Source organism: Falco rusticolus, chromosome 9, assembly GCF_015220075.1.
Source record: "Falco rusticolus isolate bFalRus1 chromosome 9, bFalRus1.pri, whole genome shotgun sequence".
In the NCBI taxonomy this organism is placed as follows: Eukaryota; Metazoa; Chordata; class Aves; order Falconiformes; family Falconidae; genus Falco; species Falco rusticolus.
Window position 1 is genome coordinate 53,528,919 of NC_051195.1, and position 18,731 is coordinate 53,547,649.

Here is an 18,731-nt window from a genome sequence, read left to right on the forward strand (position 1 = left end):
TAATGGAAATTGCTGGGGAAAGGAACTAAGGAACATCAGCAGCCACCATAACACCACATCACCCGTGCCACTGGGACCAGAGCGGGGCATTCGTTACTGGCCACGGCCACAAGCAGTACAGATGGACTGACACTAGCTCAGATGGCCTGGGGACCCCGGGCAGGGGGGGGTGTCTGTGGGGGAGGCTGTGCTTTACACTGGCTGTCAGTCTCAGGGTTGGCAGAGGTGACTGCAGGCTGCAGGGCTTTGGCGTGGGGGGTGATTGGTGACAAATGCCAGGCCCGTGTGTGCTGCCCTGCAGCTGCCCCCCTTGTGCCCCCAAACCCTTTGTCGTTAATTGTTGCGATGGGCTGGGGATGGCCCTGCAGCCTGTGACTTGCCATCTCTCTCAGTGGCAGGGGTGGCCAGACCAGTGATGTCCCCTGCGGCCGATGGCCCTGGGTCACGCAGCCTTGCAGCTCACATCAAGGCTCTGATGTCCCTCAGCAGGCGATAATCTGAGACTCTTGACCTTGTACATGGGGAGTGTGCCTCAGTGCAGACCCAGCCTCCCCGGGTGCTGGCGTGCCTGCACCTCCTCCAGTGGCCTTGGCTGAAAGGGAGGGAGCAGTGGCTGAGCAGCAAGGGTCCCAGTGTGGGACCCTCTCCCCAGGACATCCCACGGCAGCACCCCCAGCATGGGGCAGAGGCTCTGTGAGTAGGTTATCACCCTGTTAGGGTGGGAGGCGAAGGTGTGCAGGTCCCCCACTCTCGCTAGGCAGAGGGCTGTGGTTAAAGCAGGCTGTCCCCGGGGCCCTGACGGTGACCTGCAGACCGCATGTGGGGGCACAGCCCTCCAGGGCTGGGGGGCTCCCTCTGGGGCTGGCCGGGGCTGATGCGGTGCTGGTGAGATGGCAGGGTGGGATCCAGGGCAGCCCCAGGGACTGCAGAGAGGTTGCTCCTGTGTTGGCAGCCAGACTTTGTGAATGCAGGTCCAGCTTGCTGGAATTTGCCACGCTGCTGGGTGCAAGTGGGTGCCCAGCATGCCACCTCACTCTGCACGCAGCCCGGAGCTGCCCGCCCCACAGACAAGCAAATTGGATGTAAATGGGCAAATTGCATCTCTCTGGGGGTGCAAGCCCCCTGAAATCCAGCCACCCAGCTTCCCCTGCCTGCCCATGGTGCTCCCCTGGAGCTGGCCTTGGCCCTGGGCACAGCCATGCTGGTCCCTGAGGAGTGCCAGCAGAGGGAGAGGACGTGACATGCCCGCCCTGCGAGAGGCGAGTGAGGCAGGCTCTGCTGGGACCTGAATCGGGATCATCGCCTAGGGCAGGACAGAAGGAAGGGCAGGCAGGAGAAGCAGCAGCAAAGGGCTGCAAAACACTTGGTGAAAAGGGCCAGATACCACAGTGAGGGGCAAGGTAAGCTCCACTGTGCTTCTTTGTAAGGTCCCACTGCAGCAGTTGGTGAGCTGGTGTTCCTCGCCAAGGCCAGTACAGGTCTGTCAGCTGGCCTGAGGTCCCGGTTGGCACTGGGCAAACTGGTGAGATAATACCCTGAGAGCTGTGCCCAGTTTGGGGCCCTGGGGGGTGGATTTGGGGTGTAATGTGGGAGGTTGTGGGTGAGGGTGAGCAGAGGAAGGAGGGGCGAGGAAAGGATGGAAATAGGGGAAGGGAGGGACAAAGCTAGGGCACAGGATGAAGAGGTCTCCCCAACAAGTGTTGGCATACAAGAAATGGGACACAAGCCCGGGGCTGGGGGGACTTTCCCCATGGCATTTCTGTGTTAAGCCATGAAGGGCAGCAGGAGCTGGGACAGAGAACGCATCAGCCTTCCATGGCACAGAGGATGGGGGCAGCTGGCAGAGGCATGGGCAGTGGCACATCCCTGTGGGATGCAACCCCTTGTGTCAGGCGTTAATTCCAGCCCCAGGTCTGACCCAGAGCACCTAGGCTGGGCTTTGCCCAAGGGTCTGAGAGACCTGGGTTTCCCTACACTGACCTCATGGCATCTGTGACTCTGAAGGAGAAAACCCTCCACCCAGCAGGTGAGCAACCAGATTTTGAGGCTGACTCCTGAAACTGTTTGGTGGTATTGCAGAGTCAGCCCCTGTCCTCTGCAGGAGTAGTTGTGCCCCCCACAAGAGGGGCTGGTGGGATGGCATCTTGGAGGACAGGCAGGCATGTCTGGAGAGAGCTGGTGCTGCAGGGGAGGCTCTGGGAATCTGCAGAGAAACAGGAGGGAATAGGGCAAAGCTGCCCAAAGTTCGGTCCTGCCTGGATCTGGCAGCAGTAATGCTGGCGGGTGCTGCTGTGGCTGTGTGATTTGAGGACCAGGTTGGACTCCAGAGCTGCCAGAAAGCAGGAGCAGCCCCGTCTGTAGCTGGAGGCTGGCCTGGCTGACCTTCAAGTGTCCTCCCAGCCCTAACTTCAATTCTGCGAGGAATGAACCAGCTCAGATCTTGGCTGTCATAAATCAAAGTTGCTCCGCTGAGACCAATGGAGGGAGCTGCATTTATTTAGCTCAGCCAAAGATCTGGTCTGGTACATTCTTAGCAGCAATATTAGGCAGGCTGGGCTCACTTGGCGGAGGCATAGGTCACCTAGCCATGCGTGTGGGGCATCAGGAATCGAGGGCAGAGTGCTGCTCTGCCCCATGCATGTGTCCCTCACAGGCTCGGACCAGGCTCCCTGCCCTGTCCCTTGATGGTGCAGAATGCAAACCAGCCTCCCGTGGGGAGCAAGTGGCACTTGGATTGTGGTTGAAGGGTTTGAGTTTCCTGCAGCAGGTGTCTCACCTGAAAATGTGTCAGGCAGGACCTGGACAACCCAGGGGCTCAGCTGAGCACCCCCAGCTGAAACCAGTGGCCACCCAGCCCACCCTGTCCCCAGAGATGTCTCTCCTTCCCCACCGCTGGGAGCAGGGCATTGGTGCAGGAAGGGTGCCGCCATGCAGATACAGTGTGGGAAGGGTCTCACCATGCAGATACATCTCTGACAGCAGCCAGGAGCTGGAGGTCAGCCCTCCAGAGCAGGCTTTGCTGAGCTGGTGCTTCATTGCTGCCCCACATCCAGGAGAGAAGATTTGGAACTCCTGGTTGCTGGCAGCCACAAAGAGAACATGGTGCTGAGTGAGCCCCATTTGTGGTGGCAACGTGGAAAGGATGTTGGGGCTCCTGCAGTGGCATGCTGCATTGCAGCCAGCAAAGGTGCTGCGGTCTCTCCTGCTGGACTCCAGGGAGTCGGCCAGAGGAGGAATATTGGGGTGAGATGAGGATCTGGCTCCAGGAAAGGAGTGTTTGGCCCCGAGAAGGAACATTTGGACCCTGGAGTAGGAGGGTCTGTGGTGCGGTGGCCCTGGGCAGGACCGTGGCCCTGCAGCAGCTCCACAGGGTGAGGAGCAGCACGCGGTCCTTGTACTGAGCTGGGGTGGGAGGTGGCCGGTGAAGACCCTCTGTCCCAGGGCGAGCCCTGAGCTGGATCGTGTGACTTCCTCACAGAGACCCCCCAGAAGCACCTTGCTGCCAACGTAGGTGCTGGGGACCCGGGCTGTCTCGTGAGCACTCTGAGGTGGCAGGGGGACCTGTGCCCCCAGTGATGTGGCGAGCAGCGGGGAGGCGGGTGAGCTAGCACTGGGTCTGCTTGGGGATGACTCATTTCTGGCACGCTGAGGATACTCGCACAATACCAAATTTGATATTTATTCCTTAAGTGTGGGCCAACTCTCGGGTTGAAAATGTATCTAATGTAAAAAATATTATCTCAGTGTTTCTTCAAGCCAAACTGAAATGTCACTTTAGAAAGTACACTAAAAAAACCCACCCTGAGACATTAGCTCATTGGCAAGAAAATTACCATCACCTCAGTTGCCTCAGATGTGGACATATCTCTTCATGCTGTTCTCCGTTAGCTTGAGGATTGGGCTTTTGGTTTTTCTCTCTTTAAACTGCACGTTCTCCAAGCCAGCTGGGGCTTTGAGTGGTGACAGACGGGTGCCACCACTGGGGCGCTCCCAGCTCATTGAGGCCAATGGTTTGTATTTAATAGCATGAGAGTGGCCTGAGTGTTGGAAGAAAATCCGTTTCATGGCACGGCTGGGTAGTGCCTCATCCTAAGAGCAAGGCTGTGCTTTTCTGATGTAAAACCCCAAATCAGTATGGGGACTTGGTGAGGAAGGGGACAGCAGATCCCACTGGTAAAGCTGCTTAGAGACCATGGTTGTGATCCCTGCATGCCAACTGCAAGAAGCAAGGAAAGAATTGCAGCCACGGGTTGGGAGCCTGCAAGGAGATAGAGATGTTGAAGGATAAGAGAGGTTTTTGTAAATGGTCACATGCCTGGATGCTCAGCACAAGCATCCAGGATCCAGCATGAGGATCAGGAAGAGAAGTCACGGGGAGAGACTCAGAGCTCTAGGTTAGTCCCAGGAGGCTCCAGAACTGGCCATGTGAGGGAGGACAACGTCTCAGGCAGGACAGGCAAGGTCCAGGTTATTGAGCTGTGATTAGTCATGGTGGTTGAGAAGAATGGAAAGGTCTTCAGAGGGTGACTGAGCAGCCGCTTGCTCTGAAGATGCAGTTGGAGCATGGGAATGCTGTTGGGAAGCGAAAAACATGTGGGCCCTGCCCTTGGCTGATCACAGCAGTTGCAGCTGCACAAGGAGCTGAAGCGGGGCCGAGGTGTGTGTGCCCAGCACTGGCCCAGCAGCACCCATCCTGTTCTGCTGTCGAGCCAGCTTTGGCCCTGCCAGCCAGTGCAGGCACAGCTGGGCACAGCTGGAGGGCAGTGAGCACCAGAGCACATGCCAGCAGCACCTTTAGATATGGCCACCCTATTTTGGCAGGAAGAGAGGTTTTAGGGGTGCCCACAGGACGGGCTGTGCTGGTGATGGGGATGGTGATGCTGAAAACCTCCTGCCCAGCACAGCTCCCCAGAGCAGGCGGACTCAGAGCCAGTGAGTGCCTAGCAACCTTGTGGCTACTCTTGCAGCTGCTCCCACCAGGGTGGCATGGGGTAATGGACAGGCTCTCTGGGGAGGACTGGGGCCAAATGGGCACAGATCTGCCCTGAGCCACCCATCGAGGGCTTACCACAATCACTGCCCGGCACTGCCAAGCTCAGCGGTGGTCTGAGCCAAGTGCATCTCCCTGGGGACTGGCCGGGTGTCAGAGCCGCTTTCACCAGGGAAGCATCTGGCCCTCAGGTTTGAGCACAGAGCAGCTTTCCCCGCTTCACACTGGCTGTGGGTGCCAGGGGGGTGGGAGGAAGGTGCTCAGAAGCCCCCCAGCCATGGGGCATCCTGCCAGCGCTGCACAGGGCTCCCCTGGGTCGGGTGGCACTGAGCAGCAAGGAGGCTCGTCCTTCGTGGAGGAAGCAGTGCCTCAAGGAGATTGGCCTGGGTAATTGGCTCAGGAGAGCAGGCTTCTTAAAAGTCAATTAGAGACTTTTAAAAATAAATCAGACTGGAACATTGTGAAGGCTGCCAGAAAATTTGGGCGAGGTCAGAGTTGCTTAACGTTCGTTGTTGATTAGATTCAACCAGCTTTTTGGTCGGGATAACTCCTGCGCGCTGAGTCAGACTGCTTCAGGGGCTCAGCCAAGAGCTCCTAACGTGGCCATGTAAGGCATAGTGGGCTGATAGCTGATGGGCAGCCTGAAGAAGACAGTACACCCCGCTGTGAGCTGGGGGAGCAGGGGGGGGTTCCTTTGTCCTCACCCTCTCTGCCTCTGTTTTCCCTTCTGGGAAGTGCTTTAAAGCCGGTGGCTGGGAAAAGGCGAGCAAAGGAATTAATAGCCGTCTCATCTCGGGTAGAAACTGTGCTCGAGAGCAGCACGAGGAGTTTGTCAAGGTTCAGAAATGAGTGCAGATCTGTAGGACAGCATGTGATGTGCACATGTTTCTGCTCCCAGTCTCCACCATGTCTGAGCTTGGCACAGCCTGAGCCCACACATACAGTTTCACAGGCTCAGGGTGGGGGACTTTAAAGCTGTCCCATCCCTCCAGATCCAGTTTGGACACAGGTTTGGGTGCCTTGGTCCTGTCGTCAGTCAGTGGAGCTGTCCTGTCACCCCACCTCTCCTCCAGCCACATTCCCAAACCTTCCCTTAGCTCCCAGAGCTGACCTCAGAGTGTCCCTAGCTGGGGCTGTTCACCCCAGGTCCCCACAGTGAGGCTCCAAAGCAGGGTGAGGGCCCTGTGTTTCCTAAGAAGCCGAACGAAGCAAGGATCTGCAGGCAGGCTAACGTGGAGCGTCCCTTCCCATTGCAGTGACCACCCCCTGAGCCACCTGGTTTCGGACTCGGACTCGGAGATGGACAGCGTAGAGCAGCTGGCCCTGGGCAGCACGGACACCCTCTCCAACGGGCACAAGGCTGACCTGGAGGCTGCCAAACGCCTGGCCAAGAGGCTCTACAACCTAGATGGCTTTAAAAAAGCAGATGTGGCCCGCCACTTGGGGAAGAAGTACGTGTGGGTATTCGCAAGGAACATTCTGTTCTGCAAGGGACCCACCTGCACCCCCGATGCACCCACAGCTGCTGCCCTGGCAGGGCACTGGGCTAGCGGGGAATAGCTGGCAGGACCCCAAAGCCCACTCCCTGTGGCTGGTACATCTACAGCAGGTGTTCCTTTTAAAGGTCCTAAAACTAAAAGACATCTAAGTTTTGGTACCTTCCTGCCATGACTGCATCTTGGGTGCTTCACGAAGGTGTTGGGGCCGGGGGACAGCTAGCTGACCTCTTGTGGGCCCTGCCAGCTCTACCTTCTCCAGTTTCTTGTACATGCCCAGTATTCCCATTGAATCTGTGGGTGACTCCTCTGAGTTTCATGGGAGTGTGGGGTGTCTCTGTCCTCAGCACGCTTCACACAGCCTGGGGGAGCTCCCAGCCTCCTAGAATCCACCCCACCCTTGCATGCCTTCAGCTTTCCCCACAGTCTGGTTGATCTCACTCTTGCCCCTGCTTTTTCTATTTCAGCAATGAGTTCAGCAGGATGGTGGCAGGGGAATATCTGAAGTTCTTCGTGTTCACGGGGATGAGCCTGGACCAGGCTCTCAGGTCAGAGTTGAGTGCATGTACATGTGTGTATGTGTGGTTGCCACCCGAGTGGGGTCCCAGCAGACCATGCCCTTTGCAGCTCCGTACCACACAGAGATCTGCAGGAGTGGGCAGAACCTGTGGCTCCCACCTGGAGATCCTCTTACCTCTTACATGGGGGAGAGTGATTCCCAAAATGGTATCTCAGCCACACAATGAAGGAAGAGTATCCCTGGTCATAACAAAATTGTCAGTGTAGTTGGGTGACTGTCAGGTTCGCCTAGGACTGGCTTTTCAGGCCTCGAGCCCGGACCCTCCTGGTGTTGCCCCCACCTCCTTCTCTGGTGTAGCTCCTGGAGCTGGCCGCACATCTCTGCAATGCGTTGGCAGGGTATAGTGCTGAGGGCTTGGAGGGGAGTCCCGCGGTGTGTTGGGAGGGATGTCCAATGGCAGGGCTTCATCCAGCATGCAGGGGTGTCTCCAGACCAGAAAATGCAGCTCCGCTCCTGTGCAAGGTGGAGTGGAGAAAGGTGGGCTTCATGTGTGACCAACGCTGCTGCTTCTTCTTCAGGTCCTTTCTAAAGGAGCTGGCCCTGATGGGAGAGACGCAAGAGCGAGAGCGAGTGCTGGCTCATTTTTCCCAGCGCTATTATGAGTGTAATCCCAATGCCATCTCTTCGGAGGGTAAGAAACTGTGCATGTCCCCGTGTGTGTTTCAAGCAAGCCCATGCATTCATCCACTCAGTGAAGATGCTGAAACTGAAGCCAGAGAGCTAGCTGAGAACCTGTACTGACGCCTTAGGAGACAGCCCCAGTTACGGAGATGTCATTTCCCTCAAATGACAGATGCTTTAGATAATTTCTTTAAAAAACCCTGCTCTGGTTGGATCATGCGTAATTAGGGCTCAACCCGTCCTTAATTCTGACCTTGAGCAGATTAGCACAAGAGGCGCGGGAAGGCCCACCTCACCAGATAGACCCCAGCTCTCAGACCCTCGCGAGGCTCAGGGAACAGCCAGGTGAGACAATTTTGGTGCCTCGCACTTGGGGCAGCACAGACACCTGCTTTGTACCATTATTTCACGTCTCCGTGCCTTGTGTGTGTGCACTCACATGCCGGGTCTGCGCTGGGCTGGCTCTGGGGCTGGTGAGGTGAGGGCTGCCTGGCTGGCAGACCATGTGCCAGTGTCACCTTGCCATGCCAGGGGCTCTGCAGGATTAGCTGCAGCATTGCTGCCTGGCTGAAGGGGCTGCAAGCTTGGAAGGGAGCCTGTACTCTCAGGTTTGGGACCAGCTTTAGTTCAGTGGCCTCCTACCTACCCACCCGCGTGCTGCCAGCACTGCACTGACTGCTGTGTGCTCCGTGTGCCCGGGCTGGGAGGAGGGGGCTTGGGGCTGTCTGGGGGGCTCAGAGCCCCCATGCCCTGCCTGAGATGCCAATGGGGCTGGAGCAGCAGCTGCAGGGAGCTGGACCCTCTAATTCCTGTGCTGTGCTTGTGCTGCAGATGGAGCCCACACCCTCACCTGTGCCCTGATGCTGCTCAACACAGATCTGCATGGACACGTAAGTTCCCGCTGCCACCAGCCCTGTCTGTCCCTGCACTGTCTAACCCCACCGCCCCCAGCCGTAGGTGCTGCAGCAAGAGTGAGGACTTGCAAGGACAGCTCCACGTGAGCAGGAGCGAGGGACCCTGGACCCATGAGGGTTGATCACTCCTAACGTCTGGGGAGGAGAAAGGCTGAACGAGAGGAGGGGGCTAGTGAAGGGGCTTTGGAGATGTGCTGAGCTAGAAGATGTGGAGGTGAGATGAGGACAGAAAAGTGGATGGGGAGAGGTGGTGGGAGAGAGACTACTCCAAAACCAGCTGCCATCGGGAGTGGGTAGTACCCAGCTTAGAAAAAGGAGACTATTTTATTACAACTCCCAGCGTCTAGGCAAAGCCGGCAGCTTCCCCACGCCTGCAAGCAGCCTCCTGGAGACCTGGCTGGTCCCTCACACTGCTGCAGAGATGGGGAGGCTGTTCCTGGGCTGTGGGACCTGCTTCAGCCAGCATCAGCCCCTGGCCCAAAGGTAACCCCTGCGTTTCTCTCCCCCTGGCTCCCCCAGAACATTGGAAAGAGAATGTCCTGCTCCGACTTCATTGGCAACTTGGAGGGACTCAATGGAGGCACTGACTTCCCCAAGGAGCTGCTCAAGGTAAATTCCGTCGCTTTTCCTGGCCAACCAAGCAGCTGGAGCAAAAGTGGGAGCTTTGGGCAGGATCGCGTGGATGGCTACCTGGGATGCGATGAATGTGTCCGTCCTTATGCAGGAATGGTTGTGGTCCCTTGGCCCACAGTTTTCCTCCTGCCTTGCTGAGGGGAACATGGGCTACTGCATTCCCCCAGGAGGAGGACGGAGCTCCGCATGGGGTTCTGATTCCCTTCACTGCTCTTGCTGTGCCTGCATTGCAGGCAAGGGGGCAGAGGTAAGGGCAGCTTGCTGGGGTTGCCTTGCCCAACTTCATGGCACTGACCCCATGCTACTCGGTCCTTCTTGGCTCCCTGGAGCCCCAAGCTGTAGCCAGCCCCTGGGACTGGAGCCATCTCCAGTGACAGAGGGCATGTTTCTGGTGACACAGGCAAGGCGTGGTGATGGGGAGGGTGGCTGAAGCCCCAGGGCTGGGAAGTCATCACACTGGTGTGACTGGGGGGACTCCTGCTTTCTCCCTGCCTGCCCCAGTTCCCAGCGGGGCTGGGCCTGGGAGCGCAGTGTTCAGTGAGCACCTCCAGCCTTGGGCTGCTGCACTTCTCTGGCATCGCCTGTTCTCAGGAGGGTTTTGTGAGCTGCTGTCTCCCTGTCTTGGGCCCTGGGAATAGGCTTAGCTCCCATGAGATGTGCCAGGCAGAAACCATCGCTGTCGGTTAAGCACTACAGTTGGCAAATACTCATGATGTGGAAGATGGGTTCCCACAGGGTGCCGGAGCCACAATGGGGGGAGATGGGAGATGAAAAAAGGCAACAGAGGGCGAAAAGCTGAGCTCCCCTTTCAGCCTCTGTGGGTCTATTCCTGGCTGTATCGCTCACCCCATCATTAAGGGGTTACCAGCAGCTCTCAATAGGGCTGTCCTCCCTCTCAGCCCACGCTTTGCCAGTAAAAGGCGTTACTCAGGCAAAATTCTCCTCTAATTTTAAACACAGCTCCAGAAAATGCTTTAAGCACCTGAAATGGGATAGAAACATCCAAAATGAGGACCCTGAACCCCTGCGCTCTGGAGCATCCAAGTTCTGCAGGCCCCTCGGCATGCCCCCTTTGCAGCCCCTGGCATCCCATGATTTGGTACCTGCACTTCAGGTGCTGCCCCATCCCTGTTAAACTTCACCCCCAAAAGTACTCGCAGTTCAAAGATATGAGATCAAGTTATCCCATCAAATTCCAGCCAGTGGACGTGCCATGAAGCTACAGGCTTTCTCTCGTGGGCAGGGGCCATGACCTTTGCTGGGTGTAAGGGAACGGGGTGGGGGTGTGGGGCTGCGGCTCTGCAGCACAGCCCAGCACGGCTCTGCCTGCAGCCCAGCAGCAGGGAGGCTGCTCTGCTAAAAATGGCCTGTTCCTTCTGCAGCTGTGGTGCTTCCCACCGCTGCTTTTCAGCTGCCTCTGTAGGGGAGCCGTGCTGGGGAGGGGGAGCAAAAGGCAGCATCAGGAACAGTGCGCAGGGCGGGCTGCAGCCTCTCGTCTAGAGCATAGTTCCCCTTCAGGGACCCCCTGCCCGTGCAAGGGGGAATGGGGTCCCGGGGCAGGTGAGATCGGGAAAGTGCTGTCAGCCTGTGCTGGGGAGGGGGCTGGCAAGGAATGGTGTGTGAAGGGGTTGTGCCTCTCCTGGGCAGCCTTTGCCAGGCTCAGCCGGAGAAGACACCCTCTCCTTTCTGCCTGCTGCTTTTGGCCACCTGGTTCTTTGGTCCCCACACAGGCTCAAGGGGCAGAGAAGTGGGGAAAGGCTCTCCCCGTGTCAGCCTGTGCTAGTAGCCCTGTTACCCTTGGTAGAACACTGCCTCCTCGGCAGACCGGGCTGGCAGGCTGTGTCTGGGGACTGAGGCTCCTGTGCAAGTGTGCCGCACAGCTGGCTGGCTAATTTTAGTGCTCCAGGAGCACACGCATTTCCTAAAGGCAGCAGGGGAAGGGAAGGGCTAGCAGGCTTCACAGGAGCTTCCCAAGGCTCAGGGCTGGGCCTATGAGCAGCTCCCACAGTGCAGAAGAAGGGTCCTGGGGGTTCTTCCAAGACTGCCTGGGGAGACAGCACAGGCTGCTACCAGGCTTCAGAGCTGGAGACCCTCACCCACAGCACTCACTGCCAGGGCATGGGGACAGCAGGGCAGGACCTAGGTGACTGCAGGGGACACAAGGCCACAGTCCCCTGTGACCCTGGGGACAGCATCAGGAACAGACCAGCAGGGAGCCTGGGTGCTCCCCTTGTTAATGGCTGCAAGAAGTCCCAAGACAAATGCAGCACGATGCCTGAGAGCGGGTGATGGCCTGAGTCAGATGAGAACTTTATGTGCTACTAGATAATACATGTAAACAATCCCGGTTTTACGCAGGAGAAACAAAAACACTTGAAAGCTTGTGCTTTCACAGCTGAGCACCACATTCCCCTGGCTGGCAGTGCCTTGCTGTGCCCTGTACAGCACTGCTGCTAGAGTAAGGCAGTGACGCCTTTACCGGCACTGCTGCTGGAAACCCTTTCCTCTAGCTCTGAAAGCTCCCCTGAAGAATTGTGCTCCACAGCAGGGCTGCCCAGCTTTCTGATGTGGGTGTCCTCCGCACAGGGGCCATGCTGAGGAACTAAGAACCCGTATAATGTCGTGCCCGAGGATGCCCATTTCTGCAGGCTTGGACCCAGATTACTGTGGCCAGATGAAGGCAGCTGCCCACGCAGCAAGGAAGGAGGCAAAGTGGGATGTCCTGGAGCTAGTGGTGTTTTGATTGGCTCTTGAGGTGTTGCTTTTTTTTTTTTGCCAGTGTGATTTTAGCCCAGGCCCCCTGGGATTTCGCTCACTGTTGCTGGTTGTCTTATATTTCAGATGTGCGTTTGAACTTTACAAGACTGATCACCTTGTGGAGCTTTAGCTCTTCCCCATCTTCCTTATTCTTTTAGCTTAACTTTATGCTTTGCTGGCTGGCAGCAACACAGCATGGCCAAATCAGACCCCATTTCTCTCCAGCGCTGCTTAGTGATTGCAGGAGCGAGCCGAATCTGTGCTGCCTTCCAGCCTAGGGGCCCAGGGCACTTCACAGATGTTAATGAATTAAGCCTGACAATGCAGTTGGGTCCCCAGGGGAGGAAGGTAGGACGGGCCCCCACCTCCCACCCTGGAGGCACAACAGCAGGGCTCAGATGCTCGGAGTGCTGGGTAAGTGATTAGCAGTGTGGGAAGAAAGCCCCAGCTCCCACCTCTGAGCTATAATCACAGGAACGCTTGCTCAGTCTAATCCCCGGGGCTTCTTTTTGTTTTGCTTTTTTGCCTGTTTCACCCGGGAGCGCTGCCTTGCCCCATCTCCCGTGCCTGCCCCAGGCTCGGGGCAGCCCGGCACATCTGGTGGGCCAGGCACCCCTTCCCTCACCATGCCCAGCCATCGCTGTGCCAAGCGGTTAGGACAGAGTGGAAAATTTCTGCACCGGCCGCGTCGCCTACTCAGTCAAGCCTAACTGAATTACGCGTCGATCCCCGTGCCTTCTCGCAAGGGTGCCCAGCCTTTGCGGCTTCCCGGGAAGCGCTGCCCGGAGCGCCCCTGCCCTGCCTGAGCCAGCGGGGCGGCTCCGGCCGCTGGCCTTCCCGGCCCGACCCCCGAGGGGCCGGCGGGAGGTGGGCACGGCGGGTGGAAGCCTCCAGCACACACCCCCGGGCCGGTCTCCCAGCAGCTCGCCCCTCTGGAGGGTCCCGTGTGGGCAGGGTAGAGGCAGCTCTGAAGCCCGCCCGGGTGGCACCGAGCCCGGGGGGTGTCACCCCCGCTGTCACCCGGCCGAGTGTGCGCTTGGGGGGGAGGCAGCGACGGTGCACCGGGAGCAGCTCCAACAACTCGTGTGGGCATCAGCGCCAGGGATGCGGTCGCTCGGCACGGCCCGGCCCGGCTCGGCTCGGCTCGGCCGGGCGCCGCGGGCCGCCATTGGCTGCGGCGGGCGGGCGGGGCGGGCGCGGCTCCGCCTCTGTCGGGCAGCAGCCGCCGAGCCCTGCCCGGCCCGGCCCGGCTTCAACAGGCGGCGGCGGCGGAGCGGGCCGCGGCAGGCAGGGCAGGCAGGGCGGGCAGGGCCGCCGGGCGCGCCGCCGCCCCCCCGCCGCCGGCGGCAGGATGATCGGTGTCAACAGCATCAACAGCAGCGCGGGGCGCATGCGGTCCCGCTCCATGTGCTCGGTGCGCTACGGGCGCAACTACCGCGGCGTGGAGACCTTCTGCTACGGCTGGCCCCAGCGCTCCCGCACCCTCAAGCCGGTGCTCTACACCGACCTGGTGGTCAGCCGTCTCCAGAGCCGCCGCAAGAAGAAGCCGGTAAGCGCGGGGCCGGGGATGGCGCGGGGGGATGCGCCGCGCACCGGCGGGGGGGCGGGCGGGACCCGCACAGCCCAGCCCGGCGCGGGTACGGCGGGCGGGCGGCCCCGGGTGTCCCCCCGCCCGCTGCCGGCGGGGCCGGGTGCCCCTCTCCGTCCCTGCCGCGCCCCCCCCGGCCCTAGCCCGAGCAGGGGGGCGGCGGGGGCACGGCGAGCCCTGGGTGACATTGCGCCGCTCGCCACGGGCTGACAGCAACGCTGGCTGCTCGAAAACATCCCCGCGAGAAGAATCCAGGACAGAGCCGCGCCGCTGGGACCAGCCCTCCCGCTTAGCGTAAGTGACAAGCTCCGTGGGCTCCCTGCCAAGGGCTGCGCCGAGCCGGGCAGCGGGGCCAGGGCAGCCCGGCCCCCGGCTGGGGCGGCGGGGAGAGCCGGGGGGCAGCGCTGCAGCCCCCGCTCCCAGCCCAGCCGAGCTGGAGAGGAAGGAGTGGCTGCCTGGCCCGGAAAAAAAAAAAGGGCTTTTTACTGCTGAGAGCTTGCCGGTTGTGAGCCGAGCTCCCTTTTGGAGGTGTTAGCTGGTGTGCATCAGTCCTAGGCGAGGAGAGGCGAACAGGCTGTCCCCGGGCGCGTCCCGCCTCGGCTGGGCGCCTGCCGCCGGTATAGCAGCCAGAGGGGGTGTCCCCCCCCGGCCCCCGCGCTGCCGTGGGCGCAGGGGGACCCCAGAGCCGCCTGGGCTGGCCCCGTGGTCAAAACCAGCCCGGCGGGGACACGAGGGCCGTGCCAAGCGGCGATGCTGTCATAGCGCAGTACGGTCTGGGGGCAGCATTAACTTGTGACGCACTCGGATGGAAACGCGCAGTTGGGAGATGCTCGGCCGCTGCTTCCCGCGCTGCGGGGCTGCGCTGGGAGGCACAGGGGGGTCTGCCGTCCGGGGGGCGGTCGTTGGCTGGGCAAGGGATGTTTCAAGAGGTTGGTGCAGGTTATGGTGGTGCTGAGTTGAAAGTGCAGGGCAGGGATGGGTAGCGGTTCCCCACAGCCTGCTAATTGCTGCCTGCAGTGGGGTGGAAGGTGATGCACGGGATGCTGTCCCCGTGGCAGTCCATCCTATGGGGGGAAAAAAGTCTGTCCCCAAGTCGCTCTGCTCTGGGCACACAGGAACCCCTCTGCAGTGGAGTGGAGGGGGGGACATGGGATGTAGGCAGCAGGGTTGGTGCATGCCTGTGATGATGAGCCCTTGAGCATGGGTTGTGCTTGCTGGGCAGGCAGCGGAGGTGCAGGGGGGCTGCCAAGGTGAATTAGAGACCTGACGTAGGTACGGTTCCGTCTGACATACATCCCTGTTCTGACTGTGCCATCTATATCTGCACATCTGGGGGGGGGTGTCTGGGTGTCTGGGGGACCTGACAGAGCTTCGGGGCTGCGTGTGAGGAAAGATACTTCGCGAAGGAAAAGTTGGGAAAAACCAGTAATTGAGGTCTTGTATTGAAACGCTGTCAGGCACGGAGAGAGGCAGAATGACTGCAGGGAGGGCACTTGGTGGCTGTGAAGCCTGTCTTGCAGAATGTTACGCAGCTGTGGCTCATCACAGGGTCAGCAGGAGGAAGGGGAACCTTGACCTGTACAGGGCATCTTGCAGCGCTGAGAGCTGAGCACTGTTGCTTAGCACAGGAACCTGCAGACTGGAAAGGGGATGCGTTCATAAGAATTATGATCTGTAAAAGAGGCACCCCAGAAAGGGTTAAAACCGTCTGCAGAATGCCTACATTCCTGCTTTAACCCTCCCCTGTTACTTGAGTGCTGGACTACAGCCCTGGTATGGTCCTGTCAAGGCAGTGCCCAGGCCCAGGCCAGCTTGCTGCCTGGCTCCCCGAACCAGCGTTGGGTCTCCCCTCTGGTCTGCTCTGAGCTGAGGACCTGAAGGGGGATGTCTTCTCCCTGCCCTGCTTGTGTAGGGGCTGGCGCTAAGGCTGGGCTGGAGCATCAGAGTCACCTGCCCCTTGCCCAGTGCAGCCTGCACCCCTCCTGGAGACATTTGCTAGAGCTGGATTCAGGGGCATCCTCTCAGCTGGCTTTCGGAAGGGAGGGCACCAAAGACAGATGTTGATTCAGTTGGAAATCCTGCTGGGACACTGTATTTCTAGGTCTCTTCAGCACTGCACGTCTAGGGCAGAGCTGGCTGGCTGGCATGCTGCAGCGGTGAGCTCATAACCCATCGATGACAAACCCAGCCACGCATGGGGTTAGCCACAGCAGCATCGGGCCAGCACCCTGCTTTCTGCTTGCAAGCTCAGAGGTGCCAAGAGGTGCCATCCTTTCAGCCCAGGGGGAATGAATCCACGGCGCAAAGACATCCTGGAGAGGGGGACCTGCTGAGCAGTGAAACTGGTGCGTCTGGTCTCTGCTGGCATGGTTGTGAGTGTCAGGAGCCTGCACTGCCTGTGCTTCCCCAGCAGAAATGGTCCACGCACCAAAGAGTGCAGAGTTGAGTGGACTAATGGGTGGTGGTACTGCCATGGGGCCAGAAAAGCGGGGTGGGCTTTGTGTGCATCTGCTCAGCTAGGACTTGGGCTGAGTCCACCAGCTTTGTTCCTGAGACCGGTGTTGGCTGGGGTTGGTGTTTAGCCGAGCAGAGTCTTGGCAGGATTTAAGCGTAGACGTAAAGCTTTGCATTGCCCTCTCAATCACTGCCATCTCTGAGGTGGGGGTACTTGGCAACTCCTGCCTGCAACGGGTTTGTGGGATGCTGTCAGGGCTTGTAGCAGAGCGGCTGGAGCCTTTTGAAGCCACAAGGCAGTTCAGCATTTGAAGTGTTCGCCGGCAGCCCCAGGGCCCAGGTTTTTGTAGCGTGGTGCTCTGCTGGACTGTTCTCCAGTCCAGCACTGTGCCATCCAGAACTACTCCCCGAGCATCTTCTGCCATTGGCTCATTCACCTGGTGTTGAGCAGCCATCCCCTGTGTGGGGCTGGGGGCCTGAGGGCTGTGGTCCCCCCTGGTGTGGTGCCTCGTCCTGCCCTCCAAAATCCCTGTTAGTTGGCTCGTGTCTCCCTTCCATGGGGAGAGGGAGCTGACCCCTCTCTGTATTGCCACTGAGCTGGGTGGAAGCCAAGCCACACATCCCATTCTGCCTGCTCTTTCCAAGGAGCTTTTCTGCAGTTTCTAGTCCCCGCTTCTCAGCATCTTTCAGCTGCATCCCTGGCAGTGACTAAGATCCCTTCCTGTTTCCTGGGGTGACTCCTTGTCATCTGCAGTCCTCTGACATGCTTGCTTCTACCCCTGCTCTGCTCCCAGGTTATGTTCTACAGGACTATTGTGTTGGGGTTTTTTGCACCACGTTCTTCTCTAGGTCCCTTTGCAACCTGTGCTCCTCCGGCCGCCTTGCTGCCAACCCGCTGGTGGGTACCCTCTGCTCACGCCTTGGCATCCTCTGCCCTTCCAGCGCTAGGGCTGCACAAATGGGGCTGGGGTCTAATCTCCTTTCAGGTGCTGAGGCCCTGAGCCTCCTGTCTCCCCAGCAGACAACTGAATCCTGCTTTCCGCCCACTAGATTGGGGCGATCTTTTTCCTCCTCTGAGAAGCAAGCTGGTGTTGTCCCAGCGTTTCCCTGATGGGGAAGTGCAAGAGGAACAAGGTCCCTGCTCCGTCCTGGCCGCCGCGCCTCCTGGGGAAGTGATGGATGTCCCTTCCCCAGACACCACTGGGGCCTGCCTGCTGGCCGGCTTTCCCGCACGCCTGCACGCCTCCAGTTGTACTTTCTCAGCCACCAGCAAGGTCTCCCAGCAGCAGTCTCCGGCCCAGTGATGGATGCTGACAGCTGCCTGAACAGCCTGTGCGAGACTCGATTATTTTCCTCCAAGGATGATGGCTTCCAGATCTTGCGCTGAAGCTCTCTGCAAGCGCCGTGTTGAAACCCTTTCTGGAGCCTCCCCGTTTGCAGAGCTGTGCTGAGTGCTTCTGGCTTGGTGCCCAGCTCGGGCCAGAGAAACACTTGGGAGTGGGGCCCTGGAGCATCCTGCTGCAAGGGGGGCTCTGCTTGTTCCTGTGCTGAGGTGCAGGCAGCAGGTCCTGCCTTGCTCAGCTCGGTGGTGTTTGGGTCCCCAGGGAGGGAAGGGTGCTTGGGGAATGCTGGGGAGGGGGTAGGAACAGACCTCAGCCACCCCAAGCCACAGCAGCCCAGCAGTCAGCAAACACCCATCCTGCCTCTACCAGCCACAAGGTCCTCTGAGGGCCTGGTGAGTGACAGCGTGATGGTGGCTTTGCAGGTCCAGGGCCAGCTCAGCGCTGAAGTCTCTCCCGAAGCCTACATGTGCTGCCACGGGAGCATTGCATCACGGCAGCGTGCCAGGTGCTGCCATGAGCCCATCTCTGCCAGCCCAGCACAGGTGGCTGATGGCAGGGGGGTCACTGGCTGTGGTGTGTTGTGACCTGGAGCTGCTGGGGACCCTGGAGCAGGCTGAGGTCCTGCTGAGCAGGGTGCCAACATGCACCATTGAAGTCTGGCCTGAAAGCTTGCTATCCTGTGGCCCAGGTCTCCTGAAGGCTGTCACTTTGGCCAGCCTGGGACACCTTGGTGTGGGGAGAAGCAGCTCTCCCAAGCAATTGGAAATGTTTGGTGCACCTCGCCATCATGCTGCTAATGCTGTGCCACCATCACGGGCAGGTGGAGAGGGAGAGGAGGCAGCCAGGGCCATCCCCAGTCTGTGCCTGGGGTGTATGGGGGCTTGCAGGTCCTGTGGTGCCCAGGAGAAGGTGTCTGTAGCCCTGAAGCAAGGTCAGCTGGCTGGCCGAGCCAGGAGATTAACTGACCTGGGGTTGCCTTAACCTCCAGTGTCCCTGAGCTGTCCTGGCATGCCCCCTGCACCCCCCAGCGCAGCTCCCCTGACCCAGCACCGCTCTCCTCCTGACCCCCTGCTCTTCTCTCTGCAGGCTCTGTATGGCTCCATCAAGAACGAGAAGCTGCAGTGGGCCATGTGAGTATCCCTCCAGGGGATGCTGCCGCCCGGTGCTGGGTGGGCAGCGGGGCTGGCCGGTATGGGGAGGGGGGAGGCTTCCTTGCCCCTGCTGCCTGCCCCGCTGCAGCATTGCTCTGCCCCAGAGGCTGCATCAGCAGTGGCACTGCAGGATGGGTGCTCCTGCGAGGATGGGGGCGGGAGAGGGAGCTCAGGCTGGCTGGGGTGGGCCGGGGGTGCAGGTGG

At 59.6% G+C, this 18,731-nt stretch overlaps 1 protein-coding gene across 6 annotated transcripts in view; it reads left to right on the forward strand.

The window, feature by feature from the left end:
• Positions 1-18,731, forward strand: part of PSD (pleckstrin and Sec7 domain containing) — a 47,575-nt gene that overhangs the window by 22,675 nt on the left and 6,169 nt on the right. For 4 of the 6 annotated variants that reach the window (XM_037399881.1, XM_037399882.1, XM_037399880.1 and 1 more), the window contains 6 exons: positions 6,247-6,447; positions 6,954-7,034; positions 7,585-7,697; positions 8,519-8,577; positions 9,121-9,210; positions 18,463-18,506. In XM_037399881.1, coding sequence (XP_037255778.1) covers positions 6,247-6,447; positions 6,954-7,034; positions 7,585-7,697; positions 8,519-8,577; positions 9,121-9,210; positions 18,463-18,506 — 588 coding nt within the window. The remainder of the gene's footprint in view (positions 1-6,246; positions 6,448-6,953; positions 7,035-7,584; positions 7,698-8,518; positions 8,578-9,120; positions 9,211-18,462; positions 18,507-18,731) is intronic. The other 2 variants (XM_037399883.1, XM_037399885.1) reach the window with 1 other exon arrangement.